The 22,044-nt window shown below is 42.5% G+C and overlaps 2 protein-coding genes and 1 long non-coding RNA gene across 3 annotated transcripts; all 3 read left to right on the forward strand.

Annotated features, from left to right (window-relative positions):
- The first annotated feature begins 282 nt into the window (after positions 1 to 282).
- LOC135260534 (plasma kallikrein-like) lies at positions 283 to 4,875 on the forward strand. The gene is made up of 10 exons (XM_064345822.1): positions 283 to 424; positions 587 to 743; positions 1,307 to 1,422; positions 1,968 to 2,121; positions 2,369 to 2,490; positions 3,153 to 3,285; positions 3,387 to 3,493; positions 3,618 to 3,753; positions 4,035 to 4,160; positions 4,437 to 4,875. Exons 1-9 carry the CDS (start codon positions 364 to 366, stop codon positions 4,132 to 4,134), a joined length of 1,086 nt encoding a protein of 361 aa, XP_064201892.1. The 5' UTR covers positions 283 to 363; the 3' UTR covers positions 4,135 to 4,160; positions 4,437 to 4,875.
- A 1,898-nt stretch (positions 4,876 to 6,773) lies between these two features.
- LOC135260535 (uncharacterized) lies at positions 6,774 to 7,357 on the forward strand. The gene is made up of 2 exons (XR_010331657.1): positions 6,774 to 6,854; positions 7,017 to 7,357. It is a non-coding gene; the product is annotated as an uncharacterized LOC135260535 (long non-coding RNA).
- Positions 7,358 to 16,070: 8,713 nt separating this feature from the next.
- LOC135260533 (plasma kallikrein-like) lies at positions 16,071 to 21,179 on the forward strand. The gene is made up of 10 exons (XM_064345821.1): positions 16,071 to 16,159; positions 16,322 to 16,478; positions 16,961 to 17,076; positions 17,619 to 17,778; positions 18,076 to 18,197; positions 19,074 to 19,206; positions 19,308 to 19,414; positions 19,528 to 19,663; positions 19,926 to 20,053; positions 20,326 to 21,179. Exons 1-9 carry the CDS (start codon positions 16,099 to 16,101, stop codon positions 20,023 to 20,025), a joined length of 1,092 nt encoding a protein of 363 aa, XP_064201891.1. The 5' UTR covers positions 16,071 to 16,098; the 3' UTR covers positions 20,026 to 20,053; positions 20,326 to 21,179.
- Positions 21,180 to 22,044: the final 865 nt, after the last annotated feature.

Below are 22,044 nucleotides of genomic sequence, written 5' to 3' on the forward strand. Positions count from 1 at the left end.
ACACACAAGTAAAATGAGATAATTGACCCAATCTGGATTTAAAGATAAAGTAGACACAAAATACCTACGGTAACATTTGATAATGTGAGCAGAATTCATTTTTTATGTATTTATTTGCTTGCTTATGTTAGAGGGACAAACGTAATGCAATGCATGTCTGCTTAGTTATTTATTTTATAGGGAAAAATCAAGGTCAAGGTCATTGTGGCATAATGACAAGATAAATAAATAAACTGCAAGGATTAGTCACATATTAGCCCATATTATTTGCACACCCTTGAACTTTAGACTTCAAGGGTTACAAATATCAGCTTGACTGTCCCTGTCTGGTCAGTTTGGGATGAGAATCCTTGTAGCTCCGAAATGAAAATGACCCGGGTTCTGTTGTGCCTAGTTCTTCTCTGGGGAGCATCTCTCAGTGAAGGTAGAAGCCATTGTTCCAAAAGTAGATATCGCAAAAAAGAGATTGTTGACGTTGAAAAAGGGGGAGAGGGACAGTATTGTCAGAGTTCGATGTTTTGTCAGAGATGCAGAAGCACGGTGAGCTGGCTGTAACATTGTTGACGTTGATGGGCTTTTTCCACAGGGTGCGATCTTGAGCTCCAGAAGGACGTGGACTTCCCAGGAAATGACATCCTGCAGATCCTCTCTCCAGATGCGCTCCACTGCCAGCTCGCCTGCACTCAGCACCACTCCTGCCTCTTTTTCTCATTTCTTCGATCTGATTGGACCCAGAACAACGAGTATGGTCCCCTAGCTTATTTTTGCCATTTAAATAGCCACGGGAGCCTCATTGAGTTGGCAGGAAGGAGGGGGGGGGGGGGGGGGCAGGGGAAATGACGCTGCTTTGGGGTTTTTCTGAATACCTGGCTGATGCCGGAAAATATGGCGGCCATTTTTGCATAGAAAGAACGAGAGTGTGATTGAATGGGGAGTGGGCTTGAAAGCTGCCTGGTTTTGTTAATTTATTTTGCCTTTGTTGTTTTTATGTTTTACCTAGAACCCGTGAGGGGGATAGAAGTTTTTTCTTTTATTTAATTTTCTAACCCTGTATTATGAAACTGCTCTCTCTCTCTCTCTCTCTCTCTCTCTCTCTCTCTCTCTCTCTCTCTCTCTCTCTCTCTCTCTCTCTCTCTCTCTATCTCAATGATTGATAAATTGCCAGTGAAAAACGGAATTTGTTCGTCTCCCTTTGTCCCGCTCTTCTGTCCACCCAGGGGTGTGTAACGGTGTGTGACGTGGTCTCTGCATTCTGCATCGTGCTTGAAGGGAACAGATCTCATTCTGTGTGTCTCTGGTCTCTCAGCCAGTTCTACTGCTACCTGAAGCACACGGACTCCGGGAAACCACCCACAATTAATAATAGGAAAGGCATCACTTCTGGCTACTCGCTGAAAACCTGTAAAGATCGCAAGAGACAAAGTAAGAGTGTCACATCACCCAAATCTTTGGCTATTTTGCCATTGGGGTGACATGTTGTATTGTTGGGGAATGCCCTTTCAGTCCTTGTACTGGAGTACGGACATTATGTATATAGCTACTTAGCAGTAACCCTAGCCATAATCAGCATAATTATTAATACCAAATCATTCATGTTACACTTGTTCCAATGACCTTCGGTATGCATTCATTGTACTTTTTTTGGATAAAAGCATCAGCCAAAGAAATGTGAAATGTAATGTTGTTCACTGTACTGCAGTATATAGCTGATATTTGTAGGCATTGGTAGAGTGGTGTCGGCCATTTCTATCTTCAAGGAATGGGAAAGGGCAATACAGATGACATGGGAGTGAAGATTCATAATTCCCAGAATAGGTTCCCATAATTCCCATAATTCCATGCTCTCAGTCATACCCCAGTGTTTTGTCCTAGCATAAAATTAGGGTCTGTTTGAGAACAGAGTCTTCATGGATCTGTATGAATTCAGGACATCAGTGTCATGACTAATGGCTTTGTGTGTTTTGCAGCTTGTCTGTCAGCTGTCTATAACGATGTGGACTTCTGGGGAGATAATTACACGTCACTCTATGTAGCGGACTATGAGGACTGTCAGATGGCTTGCACTAAAGACCTAGGCTGCCAGTTCTTCGCCTTTGCCAACCAATACTTTCCTCAATACAGGTCAGAGCTAGTCTTGTAACCTAAAGGTCACAGGTTTGATTCCCAGGTAGGACACTGCCATTGTACCCTTGAGCAAAGTACTTAACCTGCATTGCTTCAGTATATATCCAGCTGTATAAATGTAAATTATATGTAAAAAGTTGTGTAAGTTGCTCTGGATAAGACAGCTACAGACTCTAACGTTTTCAGAGCAGAGGTGTCTTTGATGCCGTGAATGTCTTCATATTTCCTGTGGCTCTCTCCTTAGAAATCGTTGCTGGCTGAAACACACCAGGGTTTTTCCCAGTCCCCCAAAAGTCCAGCGCTCGAACGGACTGACAAGTGGCTTCTCACACACAATTTGTACTAGCAACAGCACGGACAGAAACAGTTTGTACACACAACACTTCATTACCCCCCCCTCCCCCCACGCACACACACACACACACACACACAAATATCTGCACACACACATACATACACACACACACACATGGTAAATGGTAAATGGACTGCATTTATATAGCGCTTTTATCCAAAGCGCTTTACAACTGATGCCTCTCATTCACACACACACTCACACACCAATGGTGAAAGGCTGCCATGCAAGGTACCAATCAGCTCGTTGGGAGCAATTAGGGGTTAGGTGTCTTGCTCAGGGACACTTTGACACACCCAGGGCGAAGGATCGACCCGGCAACCCTCCAACTGCCAGACAACCGCTCTTACCTTTTGAGCTATGCAGGCCTAGCCACATATGCACACGTACATGCAAATACACACACATCCACACACAAATACACAGACACACTTGCTATATATTCATTGTAGTATCTGGAATTTGATCTGTTCCAAAACACAAAAAGAAGCTTCCATAGTCAAATTCATGTCAAACATCATACTCTGTGCAATACAAACAAAATTCTATTATTTTGCTGAAATTTAAAAAAAGAGAATGAGATTTCTTTTCTTTAATGATTTACTTTTTTCCTGGCACCTGTGCTGATATGTGGATGTAGGTATTACGTCCTTTGATGTTCATTTTCCTGCAGACTGCCGGTACAAGTTGCAAAACAACACAAATTTTCCCGGGTATGACTTTGAGGAGGTTGCTTCACCCTCACCTGAATACTGCCATTTTTTATGCACCATCCATCCACGTTGCACCTTCTATTCATACGGAAGGCATGTTGTACATTTTTTATTTAACAATTCAACCATTTTCATTGAGGTTTTTGTAATATGCAAACGAGCCAAGCATTGAAGCAGGCTCTCTCTCTTTCCAGGGATGCGATGGTTTGCTACTTAAAGAACACCAAAGAAGAACGGTCCTATACTTCAGAAGAAGGAGTCATCTCAGGCTACCCAACACGGTTCTGTGAGTCCTCAGACGGTGAGGGCGAATGTTGGGGAACATTCCCCTGATTTCACACACAGCGTAAACCGCCAAATGTCTTTGAAAACCTCCCAGAGTTCAGTAGTGCAGGTGTGGAGGTGACGGTTGTTCCCGCCTACAGAATGTGTGAGGACTTCGTATGAAAACATAGACTTTCCAGGGTTCGACAGGCGCTCCATCCACGTGAACAACGCACAGAGCTGCCAAGAAGCCTGCACGTCTGATCCCAACTGCCACTTCTACACCTATACCTACAGGTAACTTCATGAACCTGCCTACACCTACATATGCAGGTAACTTCATGAACCCGCTTCCCAGCTCTGTCTTCCGCGTTCATGTGCAAACACAAGCAGATGCTCACACGTGTCTGTACACACACACGTATGTAGAAGCATGTACTCATAGTGACAGAAAGGCTCATGCTATTATGTCACAAGTACCTACTGTACGAAAAAGGACTTGTTATCTCCGGATGCCAGTGAGATCTTGAGGTTTCTTCACTGTTTTTCTTCCATTGTGCATGTATACATCTCTATAGAGGGGACTGTTACCTGAAGCAGGTGATCACAGTCCCCGTGCCTTCAAAGGTGGATATCAGGAAGAATATGGTTTCTGGGTTCCACCTGAGAGACTGCTGAGCAGAGTGGAAGGAAGGATAAGACAGGTGTGTATTAATGCTCTTATGCATGTATTAAGATTACTGGCTAAGAATAATTATTAGGGGGTCAAGCACAAAGGGTGCGTAGGGCCCCTATTGTTTTTGCTAAAATTCTTCTCCTTCACCTTCTTCTGCTCTTCTTCTCCATTGGAAAATACCTGACAAGTTTCATAGTTCCAGAGTAAACACAAAGGTTTCATGATGATCAGCTATTACTAAACCTGTCACATGCCTTCTGACAACTGATTGGCTGATGGTGGCCATTTTAATTTTTCTTTTTAGATATGACTTTATGCAAGACCATTCAAGATGCAAGAACACGACTCACATGCTCCACCCAAAGCATATAAGATGACGTTTGACTAAGTGAGCTGCAAGATTCGCCAAGACATTTCACTTACCTTAAGGCATGAGAAACTCTGCAGACGGATAGATGCCTCCCACAAGGCAAAATTTGAAGACAAAATACATATTTTATTGGAATAAATAAAATCTGTATAGGAATTGTTGCAATAATGAATACAAAGTTTGAAAAAATTACTGAAATGTCTGAAAAGAAAGGCCAACTTGTGAAAACACATAGGTGTTCACATTCAGTATACATACGTACCATTTTACACTAAGGACACTGCACTTACCTGTTCATGCTTCAGACATTCAAATGTTAAAATGAGGTGTTATTACTTTCTGGTCTCTCATAAAAGCATGTTATTCTGTCTAATAGTGCTGTCTTCATGAATTCCTTGATAAGCAATTGTTTGATTCATTAATTGATTCATTAACTAGATACATTTTCAGACCTGTGCCAATTTTAAATTTGTGTTTCTGTCATAATTACTGAAATTATTAGTGCACTTTTTTTTTAGTAAAACTACATGGTGTGTGCGCTCACATACAACAGTATAATGAATATCATCAAAAACACGTTTTCAATGTACAAAAATGCCAAGTTACTCACACGTACGAGACATACACCATCTATAACTCATTCATTCAGGTGCATTCCTTCCTCCCATCCAATGCATGCTGGGATAGGCTCCAGCACCTCCCGTGACCGGGATTAAGCGGGTATAGATAATGGATGGATGGTTCTTAATTATTGGATTATTTTCCTCAGCACATCTCTGTTGCATGTCTCTACACAGTAAAATGGCCAGTGTTAATTCATCTCTTCACTGTGTTAGTTCAACTCTTAACAGATAACAACTGTTCCCACTCTGGAATGTAGGAATTTGAATGTACAGTGTTAGAGTTGAATTAACACTGGACATTTTACTGTGAACACTTCTGATCAAGTCACTTCTGATTCTGGGTAAGAGTGGGGCATAAACTAAGGGACATGACTAACAGTAAGTAGCGTAAGCTAATGGCAGCTACTGCTTTTAAATCGGCATTAGGTGATTTTTAAGGCTTTTAATACCGATTTTCCCATATTTTATTCCGCATTAAAAACCCTTTTGAATTGTCCACCGTGGGGGGGAAAGATGAGGGATTTCTCATCTGTTTTCATCTCCATGCATAAGCCACAACAGTCTGATCTTCTGACCCATGTATGAGGCAGATCCCTGGAGAAGAGCTTTAATAATAAAGATCCTGCATGCATTGCTTTGATGCTGACAATGGTCTGAGTGCTCCAGAATAAATGTAAAAAAATTTTTTAAAAGTGACAGCACTGGCTTAAGCTGTGAAGTAAATGTGATGTCAGCCAGTGTTTTTGTTCCAGGTTGTAAAACGCTCCAATTATTAATCCTACTGCAGGTTCTTCTGATCCCTGTTCAAACGTAGCCTTCAACAGAAGGGCTGTATGTGTGAGTGTGTGTGTGTGTGTGTGTTTTTTTTTGTTTGTTTGTTTTCTTGCAGAATACAGCCAAATAACTCTGTAATCCTCTAAACACATTCTAAACACAAAACTGCTTTGACAACAAGATCTAGTTGTAAAGAACAGATTTGCAGAAAAAATATCATTTTTAAGGCACCTTCATTCAAAAAAATGACAAGCCTTGCTTTACCCTCTCATCTTTGGAATCAAACTGTGTTAATTGTTACATGATCTGGAAGAACTAACAAGGAAACTTCATGTAACATTTGTTCATTCGTTTATTAATTGGGATGGTAGGTATGCCATCCGCCTAGGTACACCTTTGCGGGGTGTGTCCCATACCTATACAGTACCGTTTGCTGCTTTTCAGGGTTTTCTACAGAAATGACCAAAATGACCACCAGGAGCCATGTTGCTGATTCCATGAAGAAACTGGATGGTCAGGATAAAAAGAAAAACACAAGTAAAATGAGATAATTGACCCAATCTGGATTTAAAGATAAAGTAGACACAAAATACCTACGGTAACATTTGATAATGTGAGCAGAATTCATTTTTTATGTATTTATTTGCTTGCTTATGTTAGAGGGACAAATGCAATGTAACATGCATGTCTGCTTGGTCATTTATTTTATAGGGAAAAATCAAGGTCAAGGTCATTGTGGCATAATGACAAGATAAATAAATAAACTGCAAGGATTAGTCACATATTAGCCCCCAAACTTTGTACACCCTTGAACTTTAGACTTCAAGGGTTACAAATATCAGCTTGACTGTCCCTGTCTGGTCAGTTTGGGATGAGAATCCTTGTAGCTCCGAAATGAAAATGACCCGGGTTCTGTTGTGCCTAGTTCTTCTCTGGGGAGCATCTCTCAGTGAAGGTAGAAGCCATTGTTCCAAAAGTAGATATTGCAAAAAAGAGATTGTTGACGTTGAAAAAGGGGGAGAGGGACAGTATTGTCGGAGTTCAATGTTTTGTCAGAGATGCAGAAACACGGTGAGCTGGCTGTAACATTGTTGACGTTGATGGGCTTTTTCCACAGGTTGCAATCCTGAGCTCCAGGAGGACGTTTTATCCAAAGCGCTTTACAATTGATGCCTCTCATTCACCCATTCACACACACACTCACACACCAACGGTGAAAGGGTGCTATGCAAGGTACCAATTAGCTCGTTGGGAGCAATTAGGGGTTAGGTGTCTTGCTCAGGGACACTTTGACACACCCAGGGCGAAGGATCGAACCAGCAACCCTCCGACTGCCAGACAATCGCTCTTACCTCCTGAGCTATGTGGGCCTAGCCACATACACACACGTACATACAAACACACACACATCCACACACATATACACAGACACACTTGCTCTATATTCATTGGAGTATCTGGAATCTGGTCTGTTCCAAAACACAAAAAAAAGCTTCTATAGTCAGATTCATGTCAAAGATCATACTCTGTGCAATAAAAAACAAAATTCTATTATTTTGCTAAAATAATAGTGCTGTTTATCACAGTGTTACGGTTGCTCTCAAGCCCCCGCAAACATAAGCGATGCCGACATCACGGTTTCCCAAAACTAACCAATAACTTTATTTAAATACAAAAAGAAATACTAAAATAGCTGCAAAACACAAGATAAAATCAAGACCCGGCCGTGGTCGAGAGGTAAGGAGAAAAAGCTCCCATCTCCTGAGAAGCCGACTCCAGGCTTCTTAAAAGGGCACCGCCACAGGTGCTCACAATTAACGTTAACAAGACACACGCGTGTCCAAACGGCCAGCGCCCCCACCTGAGGCGGAGGGACGTAACACACAGTATATCACAAAATTACCAAAACACACTGATGTCAAAATGCTCTTTTAGACCACGAGGGTGTTGTTTCTTTAATGCTATAAAGTTTCAGTTTTCCAGTTTTCTCTTCTTAGAAGCAGCATGTGTCATGGTCCTGTTTTCCTGTCTGTGTTTCCCTTGTTGGGCCGCCAGATGGCGGCACTTCTGTTTTGTGTCCTGCTCCCCCCCTGTTAATTGTATGATTGTTTTCAATTGTCTCGTTATCCCATCGTTGTTCCCACCTGTGTCTTGTTATCCCCTCCTTCTGGTTTGATTGTTTTTTGAGTTCACCTGTGTCTTGTTACCCCCTGTCTATTTAAGTTCTTTGTCCCCTTGACTCGGGTGCTGGTTCCTTGTGTTTGTTTCCGATGTATGTTCAGACCATTCATACCTGCCTGCGGTTTTTTTTTTTTTTTTTACCTGTTTGTGTTTGTTCCCGAATTCTGTTTTTTGCAAACCGTATGTACCTGCCTGTATTTTGTTCCTGACTTGTGTTTTGTTTGACCTTCCCTTGTGCTCTGCCTTCCCGTGTTCTGCCCTGCCTGTGTTTTTGAGTTCCTGTTGTTTTCTGTTTCATTAGATTATTTTTTGAGTTTGTGTTTTTGCCCATTGTGGCCTTGTCTGTTCCCTGTTTGTTCACCTGTCGTTAGTAAAGTCTTTGTTAATTTTCCCTTGTGAGTTTGTTTTTTTCCCCTCTACGTTTGGGTCCCCCCTACCCGTACCGTGATAGCATGTTTAACTGAGAGAGATTTCTTTTCTTTAATGATTTACTTTTTTCCCGGCACCTGTGCTGATATGTGGATGTAGGTATTACGTGCTTTGATGTTTATTTTCCTGCAGACTTCCCGTATAAGTTGCAAACCAACACAAATTTTCCCGGGTATGACTGAGCAGGTTGCTTCACCCTCACCTGAATACTGCCAATTTTTACACACCATCCACCCACGTTGCACCTTCTATTCATATGGAAGGCATGTTGTACATTTTTTATTTAACAATTCAACCATTTTCATTGAGGTTTTTGTAATATGCAAACGAGCCAAGCAGTGAAGCAGGCACTCTCTCTTTCCAGGGATGCGATGGTTTGCTACTTAAAGAACACCAAAGAAGAACGGTCCAATGCTTCAAATGAAGGAATCACCTCAGGCTACCCATATTTATGCTTTTAGGCTCCTCTGGGATGGGAAAAACACAACACACACACTCACAGATCTCAAGGAATGTAAGGGGAGGATCTTGGCACATCAACATTTTCACCATCTGCGTCATGTTGAGAAAAACAAGAGAAACACCACGTGGGGTTCACCTACATTTCTGTCAGGACCACTGTCATCAAAGTAGAACTTTATTGACAAAGGCAATACAGTTATGTTTGGTGGTATGTCTCTGTTCTGGAGCTCTCCCGCCAACCACGCAGCCTGCGTGGATAAGGCCGGGAGGCCAGCAGCCAAACCCCAAAACAACCATATGCCGACGTGGTATTAATAAGTGTCTCCGGCTGATGTGATGACTATGTGTACGACCACCTGGAGGAAGCCCTTCGGCTTGAGGCCGTCTATTTTTTACATGGATCAGTGGTTATGTGTACCAACAGCATGTTGGACATTCCCCTGAGGCCAATAGTTAGATGAATTATTAATTAATAAACCAGGGGAACATACTATGTGAGATGTACTATTAGGCTATGTGTACCGACAGCTTGTCGGTATTTCCCCTCGAGCGCCGAGATTTAAACTAAACCGGGGGAAATATGCTACTACCTGCATCAGTGTAAATGAATCCTCACTCATTGCCATCCATACAAGCATGCATGGACAAGACCGGGAGGGGGCAGCAGCAAAAACCCCCAAAACAACCATACGCCAACATGTTGTTAGTACTTAGTCTCCGGCTGAAGTGATGACTATGTGAAACGCCATTCGGCTATCATCCGGTCAGCTCGAGGCCGTTCTAACATTGTGGGTCAGTGGCTATGTGTACCAAGCTTTTTTTTTTTGGCCTTTCCCCTGAAGCGGGAGTAAATGAAACCAGGGGAAAATACTATTTGTAATGTTGAAAGCTATGCCTACGTGCATGGCCTTGGCTTCTATCAATCAAATTTATTTGTATAGTGTATTTTACGGCAGTTGTCACAATGCACTTTATGGACAACCCTGGCCTGAACCCCCACAGGAGCAAGCCTAAGGCGACAGTGGCAAGGAAAACTCCCTGTGGCAGAGGAAGAAACCTCGGAAGGAACCAGGCTCAAGGGGGAAACCCATCCTCCTCTGGTCGGCTCAGGTTGTTGATTGTGACAAGCACATCAGTCAGTGGCTTAGCTACCTCGTAAGCCCAAGGCCATTCAAACTAATCACCAAATATTATTAGGCGATGTGTACCAACAGCTTGTTGGTATTTCCCCCCAGCACAGAGATTTAAACCAATTAGAGGGAAATATACTACTCATATTAGTGTAATGAATCCTTGTTCGGTAGTAGTAGCAGCAGCAGCAGCAGCAATAAACAGAAGGAGCAGTAGGAGTAGTAGCATCAGCAGCAGCAACACAGTAGCCGTAACATCAGCAGTAGTGGCAGCAGTAACGCAGCAGCAGTAGCACCCAGCAGCAGCAGAAACAGTACCAGCAGCAGCAGCTTCAGTAGCAGTAGCACCCAGCAGCAGCAACAGCAGCAGCAGCAGCAGTAGCAGTAGCAGCAGCACTAGCAGCAACAGCAGTAGCAGTAGCAGCACTAGCAGCAGCAGGAAACTGATTATAGAGGAAACGTTGGCGGCTGCGACACCGGTACTTGTCAGTAGACAGTAGCAGCCGTGCTCCTATACTGCAAAGCTCATAGCTTTTGAACGGAAAATATGTCAATGCCAACGGATGAAAGAAGTACATGTCCAAAGCCCCGTAGCTTCACTGAGGATGCCGGGAACCATCACTGCTGTCGTTGCCGCACTGGAGCAGGAGTGGTGGTGTAGAACTCCGGAATGGGGACCACATTGCCAATGAGACGGAGGCGGACGGCAACCAGATTTCGTCATGGCATTTCCCAATGAAGGCTCCTCAGGGCTCGCATGGGGGCCCCACCACAGGTACCGGGTCATGGAGGAGAGGATGGAAAACAGTGCTACAAAATATAGCTAATTTAAGCATATTTGCCATGGTGAGATCACAAAGAACCACGAAGCATAAGGAAATGCAGTTTCCAACAGTGGGTACTTCGGGGTTGAAACTCTTGCCTTAAAAGAGAGACCAGTTTGTGAACGGAGTTATGAGGCTGAAGAGTCTATGCATCTTTTAAAAAGTGGGGGGAAATGCATTCTGCAGAGGTTGGATGAACATATTACTGCTTCTGCCCATCAGGCGTCACGATGAGGCTAATCTTGCGTTGCGCTACCGGAAGCGACTCCTGCCAAATGGATACGCTAGAAAAGATGCATGCCTGGTCCCGAAAGCCGAGACGATTGGCGATCGTGTTTTTGAGTTTCGCTTAATTCGCTGACATAAGGGCCACTCCGGGCGAGGGCGGGCATCGAAGCAATAAGGTTCGAAGAATTATTTCTCAATACGTCACTATTTAAATATTATTTAACAGTTGGGCACAGTGGGCTGCTTTAAAGCGCCACATTGCATTACTAATATGCTTACCGAATTAGTATATTAGGAGAGGAATTGGAACCAGTCTTTTTTTTATTTTTTATTTATATATCCATCGTATTGCACTCTATTTAGACGAAAATGCAATGTACGATTAAAGAAACTATGACAAAGTTGCGAAAGCACATGCTACAAATCTGCCTGGAACCAGCCATACCGGCAGCAGGTCCAAGGATGATGCGCCACGCCATTCGCGTGAGCATGCAATTGTAGAGACGGCGAAGCCAATACCTAGGCTATGTGGAGCATGTCCGTAGCAGGAGGTATAATTTTTCCTCAACATGTGTGCTCAGTCGTGTGGTCACATGCCTGATCACATGCGCGGTGAAGAGGTCAGAGCAGTGACGTGGAGAAGGCTACATCAAATCCCTTCTCCGCTGTGATAAGCCTAAATGCCCGTTTAAGTGTCATGGAATACAACGATACACTTAAGAATGCGAAACGTACGCATTCGCGTCTTGCAACAGCACAATATCGAGAGAACCAGTTGGATCAGACAACGTTAAGTCTAATTTGTCTCATTACAACGGACATTAGCAAACATTCAGCATTGTGGTCTGACAGCTAAATTAGATAGCCAACCAAATTGTATCCTGGCAGATTTAACACCAATATGAATTTTATGTTTTCATTTTTCTGTCACGATGATTGGGTCCCGATAGGGAACCGGCTTTTTAAGCGCAAATCGTGAATCAGTGGAGAAAACTTTCTGTTTCTGAAGTTGAAAGCCGAAGCTTTTGCATTTTTACAACATTGGCTGTAGCCTACTTGCCGGTAACAGTCTAACACTCCTTGTAGTGTAGCGATTCAGCGAAGGGTAGAATGCAGCTTTGAACAATTTAGACGACTCTGCATCTCTGCTCTTTGCAACACGCCCTGTCGCCCATGTTCAATCTGCCAAACCTATAACAGAGTTTAACTGCCATCTTGCAGCCCAATCCTTCCGGAATAACTGTTTACACCAGGAAGTAGGCCATTAACCTACAAATACACAAACTATAGCCCGTGTGAGACATGGGGGCTATCTAGTAGCTGCGTGGTAGCGACTGCCCTTAATCCATTAGCCGTTCACAATGAACAAATATTCTTTATCGATACACCCTACTTTTCCATCTCAGCCAAGCGTGAGAACTTTGGCATTTTCCCAATTCAGACATTTCCGCTTAGATTTACGTGCATGAATCCCAAATTCGCGTAAAACAATTGATTGGAAGACCCCGCTCTGATCAAGTAGGGGATGTAGCGTACGACCCAATTGTACTGCGTTCCGGAAGGTAGCCTAAAGCATTCACGCCAGGGATTCTTTAGCAGTGACAGCATCTAGCGTTGACTCTGGTGGAGAAACTCGACAATAAGCATGCCATTAACTTGTGCCCGCATATGTTGGAACGTTTCCGCTTTTAGCGAAAGACTTGCGATATTCTGGAACCTGCCCCTCTGTGAGACGTCCCCGCAATCGAATGTGTATATTCGGTGTTGTCAATTCAGCGACTTTTAGAGGAGGCCATAGCTACTTTCCATAGAAATAGTTGGCAACACTGTGTATATTATGCGTTTACCGCTAGACTCAGAGCTCAGCAGAATTTAAATAAGGTTGATGACATTACCCGGCAAGAATCTGCAGCTAGCAGATATGGACGTGGCAGCAGCTTCCATGAAGCTCCCTGGCCAGTTAACAGTGAAGACAGTGCACCGGTATCCTCAATATCTGGAATATGCCACTTAAACAACTCTTTGCGTGGCTGGCCCCAAATGGATCGCCTGCCTGCTGCAGCTATAGAGCTTAGAGGTAAGGAGCGATGCAAATAAATAGCAAGACTTCCTCATAGCATCTAACATGCAGCAAGCAGACATGGTTTACACTGGCAGCATGCCGTAGCTGGATTGCAGGAAGAAGCGCCGATTTACGAAGTAACGTGCAGCGCTTGCATGCAGGAGGAGCAGCCGAATAAGTAGAGGGAGGCTGTTTAAGTAGACCGCCCTGTTAGTGAATGTACTGTGATAGGCGAACATCACTCAGCTGAGCCATCAGCTGATTCAGCCGGAGCGCTTGACTCTCGTGGCCTGCCAGAACTATGATGCTCCATTTTCGAATATCTGATGAAATTACTTTCGGCTCCACAACGCTCTTATAGTTTTCTCAACGCTCTTATAGACCGCCCTGTTAGTGAATGTACTGTGATAGGCGAACATCACTCAGCTGAGCCATCAGCTGATTCAGCCGGAGCGCTTGACTCTCGTGGCCTGCCAGAACTATGATGCTCCATTTTCAAATATCTGATGGAATTACTTTCGGCTCCACAACGCTCTTATAGTTTCAAAAACATGTTCTCGCAATGCTTTTTTTCCCGTTGCGCTCACAATGGCTGGTCATGTCATTTGACAAGATCTAGAACATGATAACGGTTCTTTGCACAACCAGTGTGTGCTGCTTGCGATCCAGTTAGCCACAACCAGGAACAAGTTTTCAAAGCAAAACCAGCTCTTGGTGAAAACCTTCTAGGTGAAAATTACATAGTTGCCTTGACAACCGCACAAATCAGGCTCTGGGCAAAGTTATGGCAAATAAGGATATAGCCATTAGCGGGCTAGCTAGTGGGCGCTTTTAGCCAAAGCGACTTACAAAAGTGCTTTTCGCATGGCGGGCACCATCATAAGAGCTAGAGATGGGTACAGATACAGTCATATAAGAGCCACGCTCAAGGCTGTCTCCCCACGCCCTACATGATAAAGAGAGAGAATGATTGTTGTTGTTTTTTTAGATTAAAAGATTTAAAGAGGTGTGTTTTAAACAATTTCTCTGTGCAGTTTCTATGGGGCGGCAAACAAAACAAAAGGACAAACAAAAAAAATTTGACCCATATAGACCAGGTTGTGGCTACATGGAGGTGAATGGTACTGATTAAGTAGAAGGCTGAGATGTCTTTGGGTTTCATGCCTAATTGATGCATTTTTTTTAATGGCGATGTGGTCTGAAAAGTTGCTTGATCTAGCAACAAATTTGCTAAGTTGGCAACACATTAGCCAGACAAAGCCTCAGGATGCTGGCCACACAGGAGTAACCAGCATCGCCCAGCCATGTGCTACAATGCCAGACAGTCAATTCTTAAAGGGATAGTGACCTTCATTTATAATCATGTTCCCTTTTTTAAAGGGACAGTGATCTGCATTGATGACCAGATTCCCTTTCTTAAAGGGACAGTGACCTGCATTTATGACCAGATTGCCTTCTCAGGTGTTTAACCTGAGCTTCATCACTTAATCGATGCATCACCAGTGGAACAAATACACAATGCTGGAGAAATGAAAATACAAACGGCATTCTGGGTAAGAGTGGGGCATAAGCTAAGGGACATGAATAACATTAAATAACGTAAGGTACTGGCAGCTACAGCTTTTAAATCGCCATTAGGTGATTTTGAGGGCTTACCTAATACCGGTTTCCCCATATTTTATTCCGCATTAAAAACCCTTTTGAATTGTCCACCGTGGGGGGGAAAGATGAGGGCTTTCTCATCTGTTTTCATCTCCATGCATAAGCCACAACAGTCTGATCTTCTGACCCATGCATGAGGCAGATCCCTGGAGAAGAGCTTTAATAATAAAGATCCTGCATGCATTGCTTTGATGCTGACAATGGTCTGAGTGCTTCAGAATAAATGTAAAAAACATTTTTTTAAAGTGACAGCACTGGCTTAAGCTGTGAAGTAAACGTGATGTCAACCAGTGTTTTTGTTCCAGATTGTAAAACGCTCCAATTATTAATCCTACTGCAGGTTTTTCTGATCCCTGTTCAAATGTAGCCTTCAACAGAAGGGCTGTGTGTGTGAGTGCGTGTGTGTGTGTGTGTTTTTGTTTGTTTGTTTTTTTGCAGAATACAGCCAAATAACTCTGTAATCCTCTAAACAACATAAAACTGCTTTGACAACAAGATCTAGTTGTAAAGAACAGATTTGCAGAAAAAATATCATTTTTAAGGCACCTTCATTCAAAAAAATGACAAACCTTTCTTTACCCTCTCATCTTTGGAATTAAACTGTGTTCATTGTTACATGATCTGGAAGAACTAACAAGGAAACTTCATGTAACATTTGTTCATTCGTTTATTAATTGGGATGGTAGGTATGCCATCCGCCTAGGTACACCTTTGCGGGGTGTGCCCCATACCTATACAGTAACGTTTGCTGCTTTTCAGGGTTTTCTACAGAAATTACCAAAATGACCACCAGGAGCCATGTTGCTGATTCCATGAAGAAACTGGATGGTCAGGATAAAAAGAAAAACACAAACGAACACACAAGTAAAATGAGATAATTGACCCAATCTGGATTTAAAGATAAAGTAGACACAAAATACCTACGGTAACATTTGATAATGTGAGCAGAATTCATTTTTTATGTATTTATTTGCTTGCTTATGTTAGAGGGACAAACGCAATGTAACATGCATGTCTGCTTGGTTATTTATTTTATAGGGAAAAATCAAGGTCAAGGTCATTGTGGCATAATGACAAGATAAATAAATAAACTGCAAGGAATAGTCACATGTTAGCCCATAAACTTTGCACACCCTTGAACTTTAGACTTCAAGGGTTACAAATATCAGCTTGACTGTCCCTGTCTGGTCAGTTTGGGATGAGAATCCTTGTAGCTCCGAAATGAAAATGAGCCTGGTTCTGTTGTGCCTAGTTCTTCTCTGGGGAGCATCTCTCAGTGAAGGTAGAAGCCATTATTCCAAAAGTAGATATCGCAAAAAAGAGATTGTTGACTTTGAAAAAGGGGGAGAGGGACAGTATTGTCAGAGTTCAATGTTTTGTCAGAGATGCAGAAACACGGTGAGCTGGCTGTAACATTGTTGACGTTGATGGGCTTTTTCCACAGGGTGCAATCCTGAGCTCCAGGAGGATGTGGACTTCCCAGGAAATGACATCCTGCAGATCCTCTCTCCAGATGCGATCCACTGCCAGATCGCCTGCACTCAGCACCACTTATGCCTCTTTTTCTCATTTCTTCGATCTGATTGGACCGAGAACAACGAGTATGGTCCTTTAGCTTATTTTTGCCATTTAAATAGCCACGGGAGCCTCATTAAGGTGGCAGGAAGGGGGGGGGGGGGGGGGGGGCAGGGGAAATGGCGCGGCTTTGGGGTTTTTCAGATTACCTGGCTGATGCCGAAAAAAATGGCGGCCATTTTTGCCTAGAGAGAACGAGAGTGTGATTGAATGGGGAGTGGGCTGAAAAGCTGCCTGGTTTTGTTGATTTATTTTACGTGAGGGGGATAGAAGTTTTTTCTTTTATTTAATTTTCTAACCCTGTATTATGAAACTGCTCTCTCTCTCTCTCTCTCTCTCTCTCTCTCAATGATTGATAAATTGCCAGTGAAAAACGGAATTTGTTCGTCTCCCTTTGTCCAGCTCTTCTGTCCACCCAGGGGTGTGTAACGGTGTGTGACGTGGTCTCTGCATTCTGCATCGTGCTTGAAGGGAACAGATTTCATTCTGTGTGTCTCTGGTCTTTCAGCCAGTTCTACTGCTACCTGAAGTACACGGACTCCAAAAAACCACCCAAAATTATTAATAGGGAAGGCATCACTTCTGGCTACGCGCTGAATTCCTGTGAAAATCGCAGCAGAAAAAGTAAGTAAGAGTGTCAGATCACCCAATTCTTTGGCTATTTTACCATTGGGGTGACATGTTGTATTGTTGGGGAATGCCCTTTCAGTCCTTGTACTGGAGAACTGAAATTATGTATATAGCAGTAACCCTAGCCATAATAGCATAATTATTAATACCTAATCATTCATGTTACACTTGTTCCAATGACCTTCGGTATGCACTCATTGTACTTATTTTTTGGATAAAAGCATCAACCAAAGAAATGTAAAATGTAATGTTGTTCACTGTACTGCAGTATATAGCAGATATTTTTAGGCATTGGTAGAGAGGTGTCGGCCATTTCTATCTTCAAGGAATGGGAAAGGGCAATAGAGATGACATGGGAGTGAAGATTCATAATTCCCAGAATAGGTTCCCATAATTCCCAGAATTCCATGCTCTCAGTCATACCCCAGTGTTTTGTCCTAGCATAAAAATAGGATCTGTTTGAGAACAGAGTCTGCATGGATCTGTATGAATTCAAGGCATCAGTGTGATGACTAATGGCTTTGTGTGTTTTGCAGCTTGTCTGTCAGCTGTCTATAAAGATATTGACGTTGGAGGATCCAATTTCGCGAAGCTCTATGTAGCGGACTATGAGGACTGTCAGAAGGCTTGCACTAAAGACCCAGGCTGCCAGATCTTCTCCTTTACTAACGAACACTTCTCACAACCTCAATACAGGTCAGAGCTGGTCTTGTAACCTATAGGTCACAGGTTTGATTCCTAGGTAGGACACTGCCATTGTACCCTTGAGCAAATACTTAACCTGCATTGCTTCAGTATATATCCAGCTGTATAAATGTAAATTCTATGTAAAAAGTTGTGTAAGTCACTCTGGATAGGATCGTCTTTTAAATGCCTGTAATGTAATGTAATGTATTCCCACAGCCCTGAACAGCTACAGACTCTAACATTTTCAGAGCAGAGGTGTTTTTAATGCTGTGAATGTCTTCATATTTGCTGTGGCTCTCTCTTTAGAAATGGCTGCTGGCTGAAACACTTCAGGGTTTTTCCCAGTCCCCCAAAAGTCCAGCTCTCGAACGGAGTGACAAGTGGCTTCTCACACACAATTTGTACTGGCAGCAGCACGGACAGAAACAGTTTGTACACACAACATTACCCCCCCTCTCCACTCCCCCCATGCACACACACACACACACACACATACACATACACATGCACACACACATACACACATTCACACGCACACACGCACACACACACACATGCACGGACACACACACACGCTTGCACACACACATGATACATGGTAAATGGACTGCATTTATATAGCGCTTTTATCCAAAGCGCTTTACAATTGATGCCTCTCATTCACCCATTCACACAGACACTCACACACCAATGGTGAAAGGCTGCCATGCAAGGTACCAATTAGCTCATTGGCTCATTAGCAATTAGGGGTTAGGTGTCTTGCTCAGGGACACTTTTGACACACCCAGGGTGAAGGATCGAACCGGCAACCCTCCGACTGCCAGACAATCACTCTTACCTCCTGAGCTATGTGGGCCTAGCCACATATGCACACGTACATACAAACACACACACATCCACACACAAATACACAGACATACTTGCTCTATATTCATTGGAGTATCTGGAATCTGGTCTGTTCCAAAACACAAAAAAAAGCTTCTATAGTCAGATTCATGTCAAACATCATACTCAATACGCAATACAAACAAAATTATATTATTTTGCTGAAATAATAGTGTTGTTTATATGTACAGTATATCACAAAATTACCAAAACACACTGATGTCAAAATGCTCTTTTAGACCACGAGGGTGTTGTTTCTTTAATGGTATAAAGTTTCAGTTTTCCAGTTTTCCCTTCTTAGAAGCAGCATGTTTAACTGAGAGTGAGATTTCTTTTCTTTAATGATTTACTTTTTTCTTGGCACCTGTGCTGATATGTGGATGTAGGTATTATGTACTTTGATGTTCATTTTCCTGCAGAATGCCGGTACAAGTTGCAAACCAACACAAATTTTCCCGGGTATGACTTTGAGGAGATTCCTTCACCCTCACCTGAATACTGCCAATTTTTATGCACCATCCATCCACATTGCACCTTCTATTCATACGCAAGGCATGTTGTACATTTTTTATTTAACAATTCAACCATTTTCATTGAGGTTTTTGTAATATGCAAACGAGCCAAGCAGTGAAGCAGGCACTCTCTCTTTCCAGGGACACGATGGTTTGCTTCTTAAAGAACACCAAAGAAGAACGGTCCCATACTTCAGATGAAGGAGTCACCTCAGGCTACCCAACACGGTTCTGTGAGTCCTCAGACGGTGAGGGCGAATGTTGGGGAACATTCCCCTGACTTCACACCGCCGATTGTCTTTGAAAACCTCCCAGAGTTCAGTAGTGCAGGTGTGCAGGTGACCATTGTTCCCGTCTACAGAATGCGTGAGGACTTCGTATGAAAACATACACTTTCCAGGGTCCAACAGGCGCTCCATCCAGGTGAACAACGCACAGAGCTGCCAAGAAGCCTGCACGTCTGATCCCGACTGCCAATTCTACTCCTACATAAGCGGGTAACTTCATGAACCTGCTTCCCAGCTCTGTCTTCCGCATTCATATGCAAACACAAGCAGATGCTCACACGTGTCTGTACACACACACGTATGTAGAAGCATGTACTCATAGTGACAGAAAGGCTCATGCTCACGTGCAATCAGTGCTATTATGTCACAAGTACCTACTGTACCAAAAAGGACTTGTTATCTCCGGATGCTAGTGAGATCTTGAGGTTTCTTCACTGTTTTCCTTCCATTGTGCATGTATACATCTCTATAGAGGGGAATGTTTCCTGAAGCATGTGATCACAGTCCCCGTGCCTTCAAAGGTGGTTAACAGGAAGGGTGTGGTTTCTGGGTTCCACCTGAGGGACTGCTGAGCAGAGTGGAAGGAAGGATAAGACAGGTGTGTATTAATGCTCTTATGCATGTATTAAGATTACTGGCTAAGAATAATTTTTAGGGGGTCAAGCACAAAGGGTGCGTAGGACCCCTATTGTTTTTGCTAAAATTCTTCTTCTTCACCTTCTTCTGCTCTTCTTCTCCATTGGAAAATACCTGACAAGTTTCATAGTTCCAAAATAAACAAAAAAGTTTCATGATGATCAGCTATTACTAAACCTGTCACATGCCTTCTGACAACTGATTGGCTGATGGTGGCCTTTTTTTTTTTTTTTTAGATATGACTATGCAAGACCATTCAAGATGCAAGAACACGACTCACATGCTCCATCCAAAGCATATAAGATGACGTTTGACTAAGTGAGCTGCAAGATTCGCCAAGACATTTCACTTACCTTAAGGCATGAGAAACTCTGCAGACGGATAGATGCCTCCCACAAGGCAAAATTTGAAGACAAAATACATATTTTACTGGAATAAATACAATCTATATAGGAATTGTTGCAACAAGGAATACAAAGTTTGAAAAAATTACTGAAATGTCTGAAATGAAAGGCCAACTTGTGAAAACACATAGGTGTTCACATTCAGTATACATACGTACCATTTTACACTAAGGACACTGCACTTACCTGTTCATGCTTCAGACATTCAAATGTTAAAATGAGGTGTTATTACTTTCTGGTCTCTCATAAAAGCATGTTATTCTGTCTAATAGTGCTGTCTTCATTAATTCCTTGATAAGCGATTGTTTGATTCATTAATTGATTCATTAACTAGATACATTTTCAGACTTATGCCAATTTTAAATTTGTGTTTCTGTCAATTACTGAAATTATTAGTGCACTTTTTTAGTAAAACTACATGGTGTGTGCGCTCACGTACAACAGAATAATAAATGTATGACATAACAACAGCTTATTGTTTGATCATTAGTCTGATATAGGAATTTCAATTACTTACAAAGTAATACAATGTATGTATTCATGTTTTGTTTAAATCAGGTGATAGCCGTTTATATTCACAGGTCAATCCACAAAGTGCAGCAGACACTCAAAAATGTTTTGGGTTTGATCACAGAAAGCTTACATAAATGAAAATTCAAACAATAAACACTGTTCTTAATAATGAACACTGTTACGTTCTTCATTTCTAGTGGCACGGTGGTGCTGTGGGTACCTCCATAAGGTCCTTAAGCGGGTACAGATAATGGATGGATGGTTCTTTATTACTTGCATTATTTTCCTCAGCACATCTCTGTTGCATGTCTCTACACAGTAAAATGCCCAGCGTTAATTCAACTCTTCACTGTGTTAGTTCAACTCTTAACAGATAACAACTGTTCCCACTCTGGAATGTAGGAATCTGAACATACACAGTTAGAGTTGAATTAACACTGGACATTTTACTGTGAATACTTCTGATCTAACAGTGCTGTGCTCAGTCACACAGAATAAAACCTTCAAAATAATTTGGTGAGTTAGTTTTAGCGATTGCTCAACTCAACTGTGCTAATGAAGAAAAAGAAAATTCTATCTTTTGATTTTTGGTCAATGTTGAGACTTGGTCTTTAGCCATATTTATTTATTTATTTATTTATTTTTTGCACAAATGACATGTGACATGTGAGAAGGGTCTGATTGGTTCTGACAGCACAGCAGCACAGGATGGGGACTGAAATGAGGGGTCAGAGCTCCATGTGTATTTTTGGACATCCGGTGCGGTGAACAACTCAAAGCTGGCTAGCTGTGATCTCCCTGTCTAAGATCTCCTTGTTTCTGTGTTATTGGTAAGGATGAGTCACAGGGGTTTCCTTTTATGGGCGGAGTCACTGGCCACAACCTCCTTCCTGCCGCACTTGCAAGAGGGTTTTTAACTTATATCTGGTGTCTTTATGCAAAGGTAGTTGGTAGTTTTTCATAAAGCATTCCAGTCTGTTTTTTAATAGACTTGAATTACTCAAATACTTTCTCAACATCATTGCAATCATTTTGTCT

Source organism: Anguilla rostrata, chromosome 8 (assembly GCF_018555375.3).
Source record: "Anguilla rostrata isolate EN2019 chromosome 8, ASM1855537v3, whole genome shotgun sequence".
NCBI classification, from domain to species: Eukaryota; Metazoa; Chordata; class Actinopteri; order Anguilliformes; family Anguillidae; genus Anguilla; species Anguilla rostrata.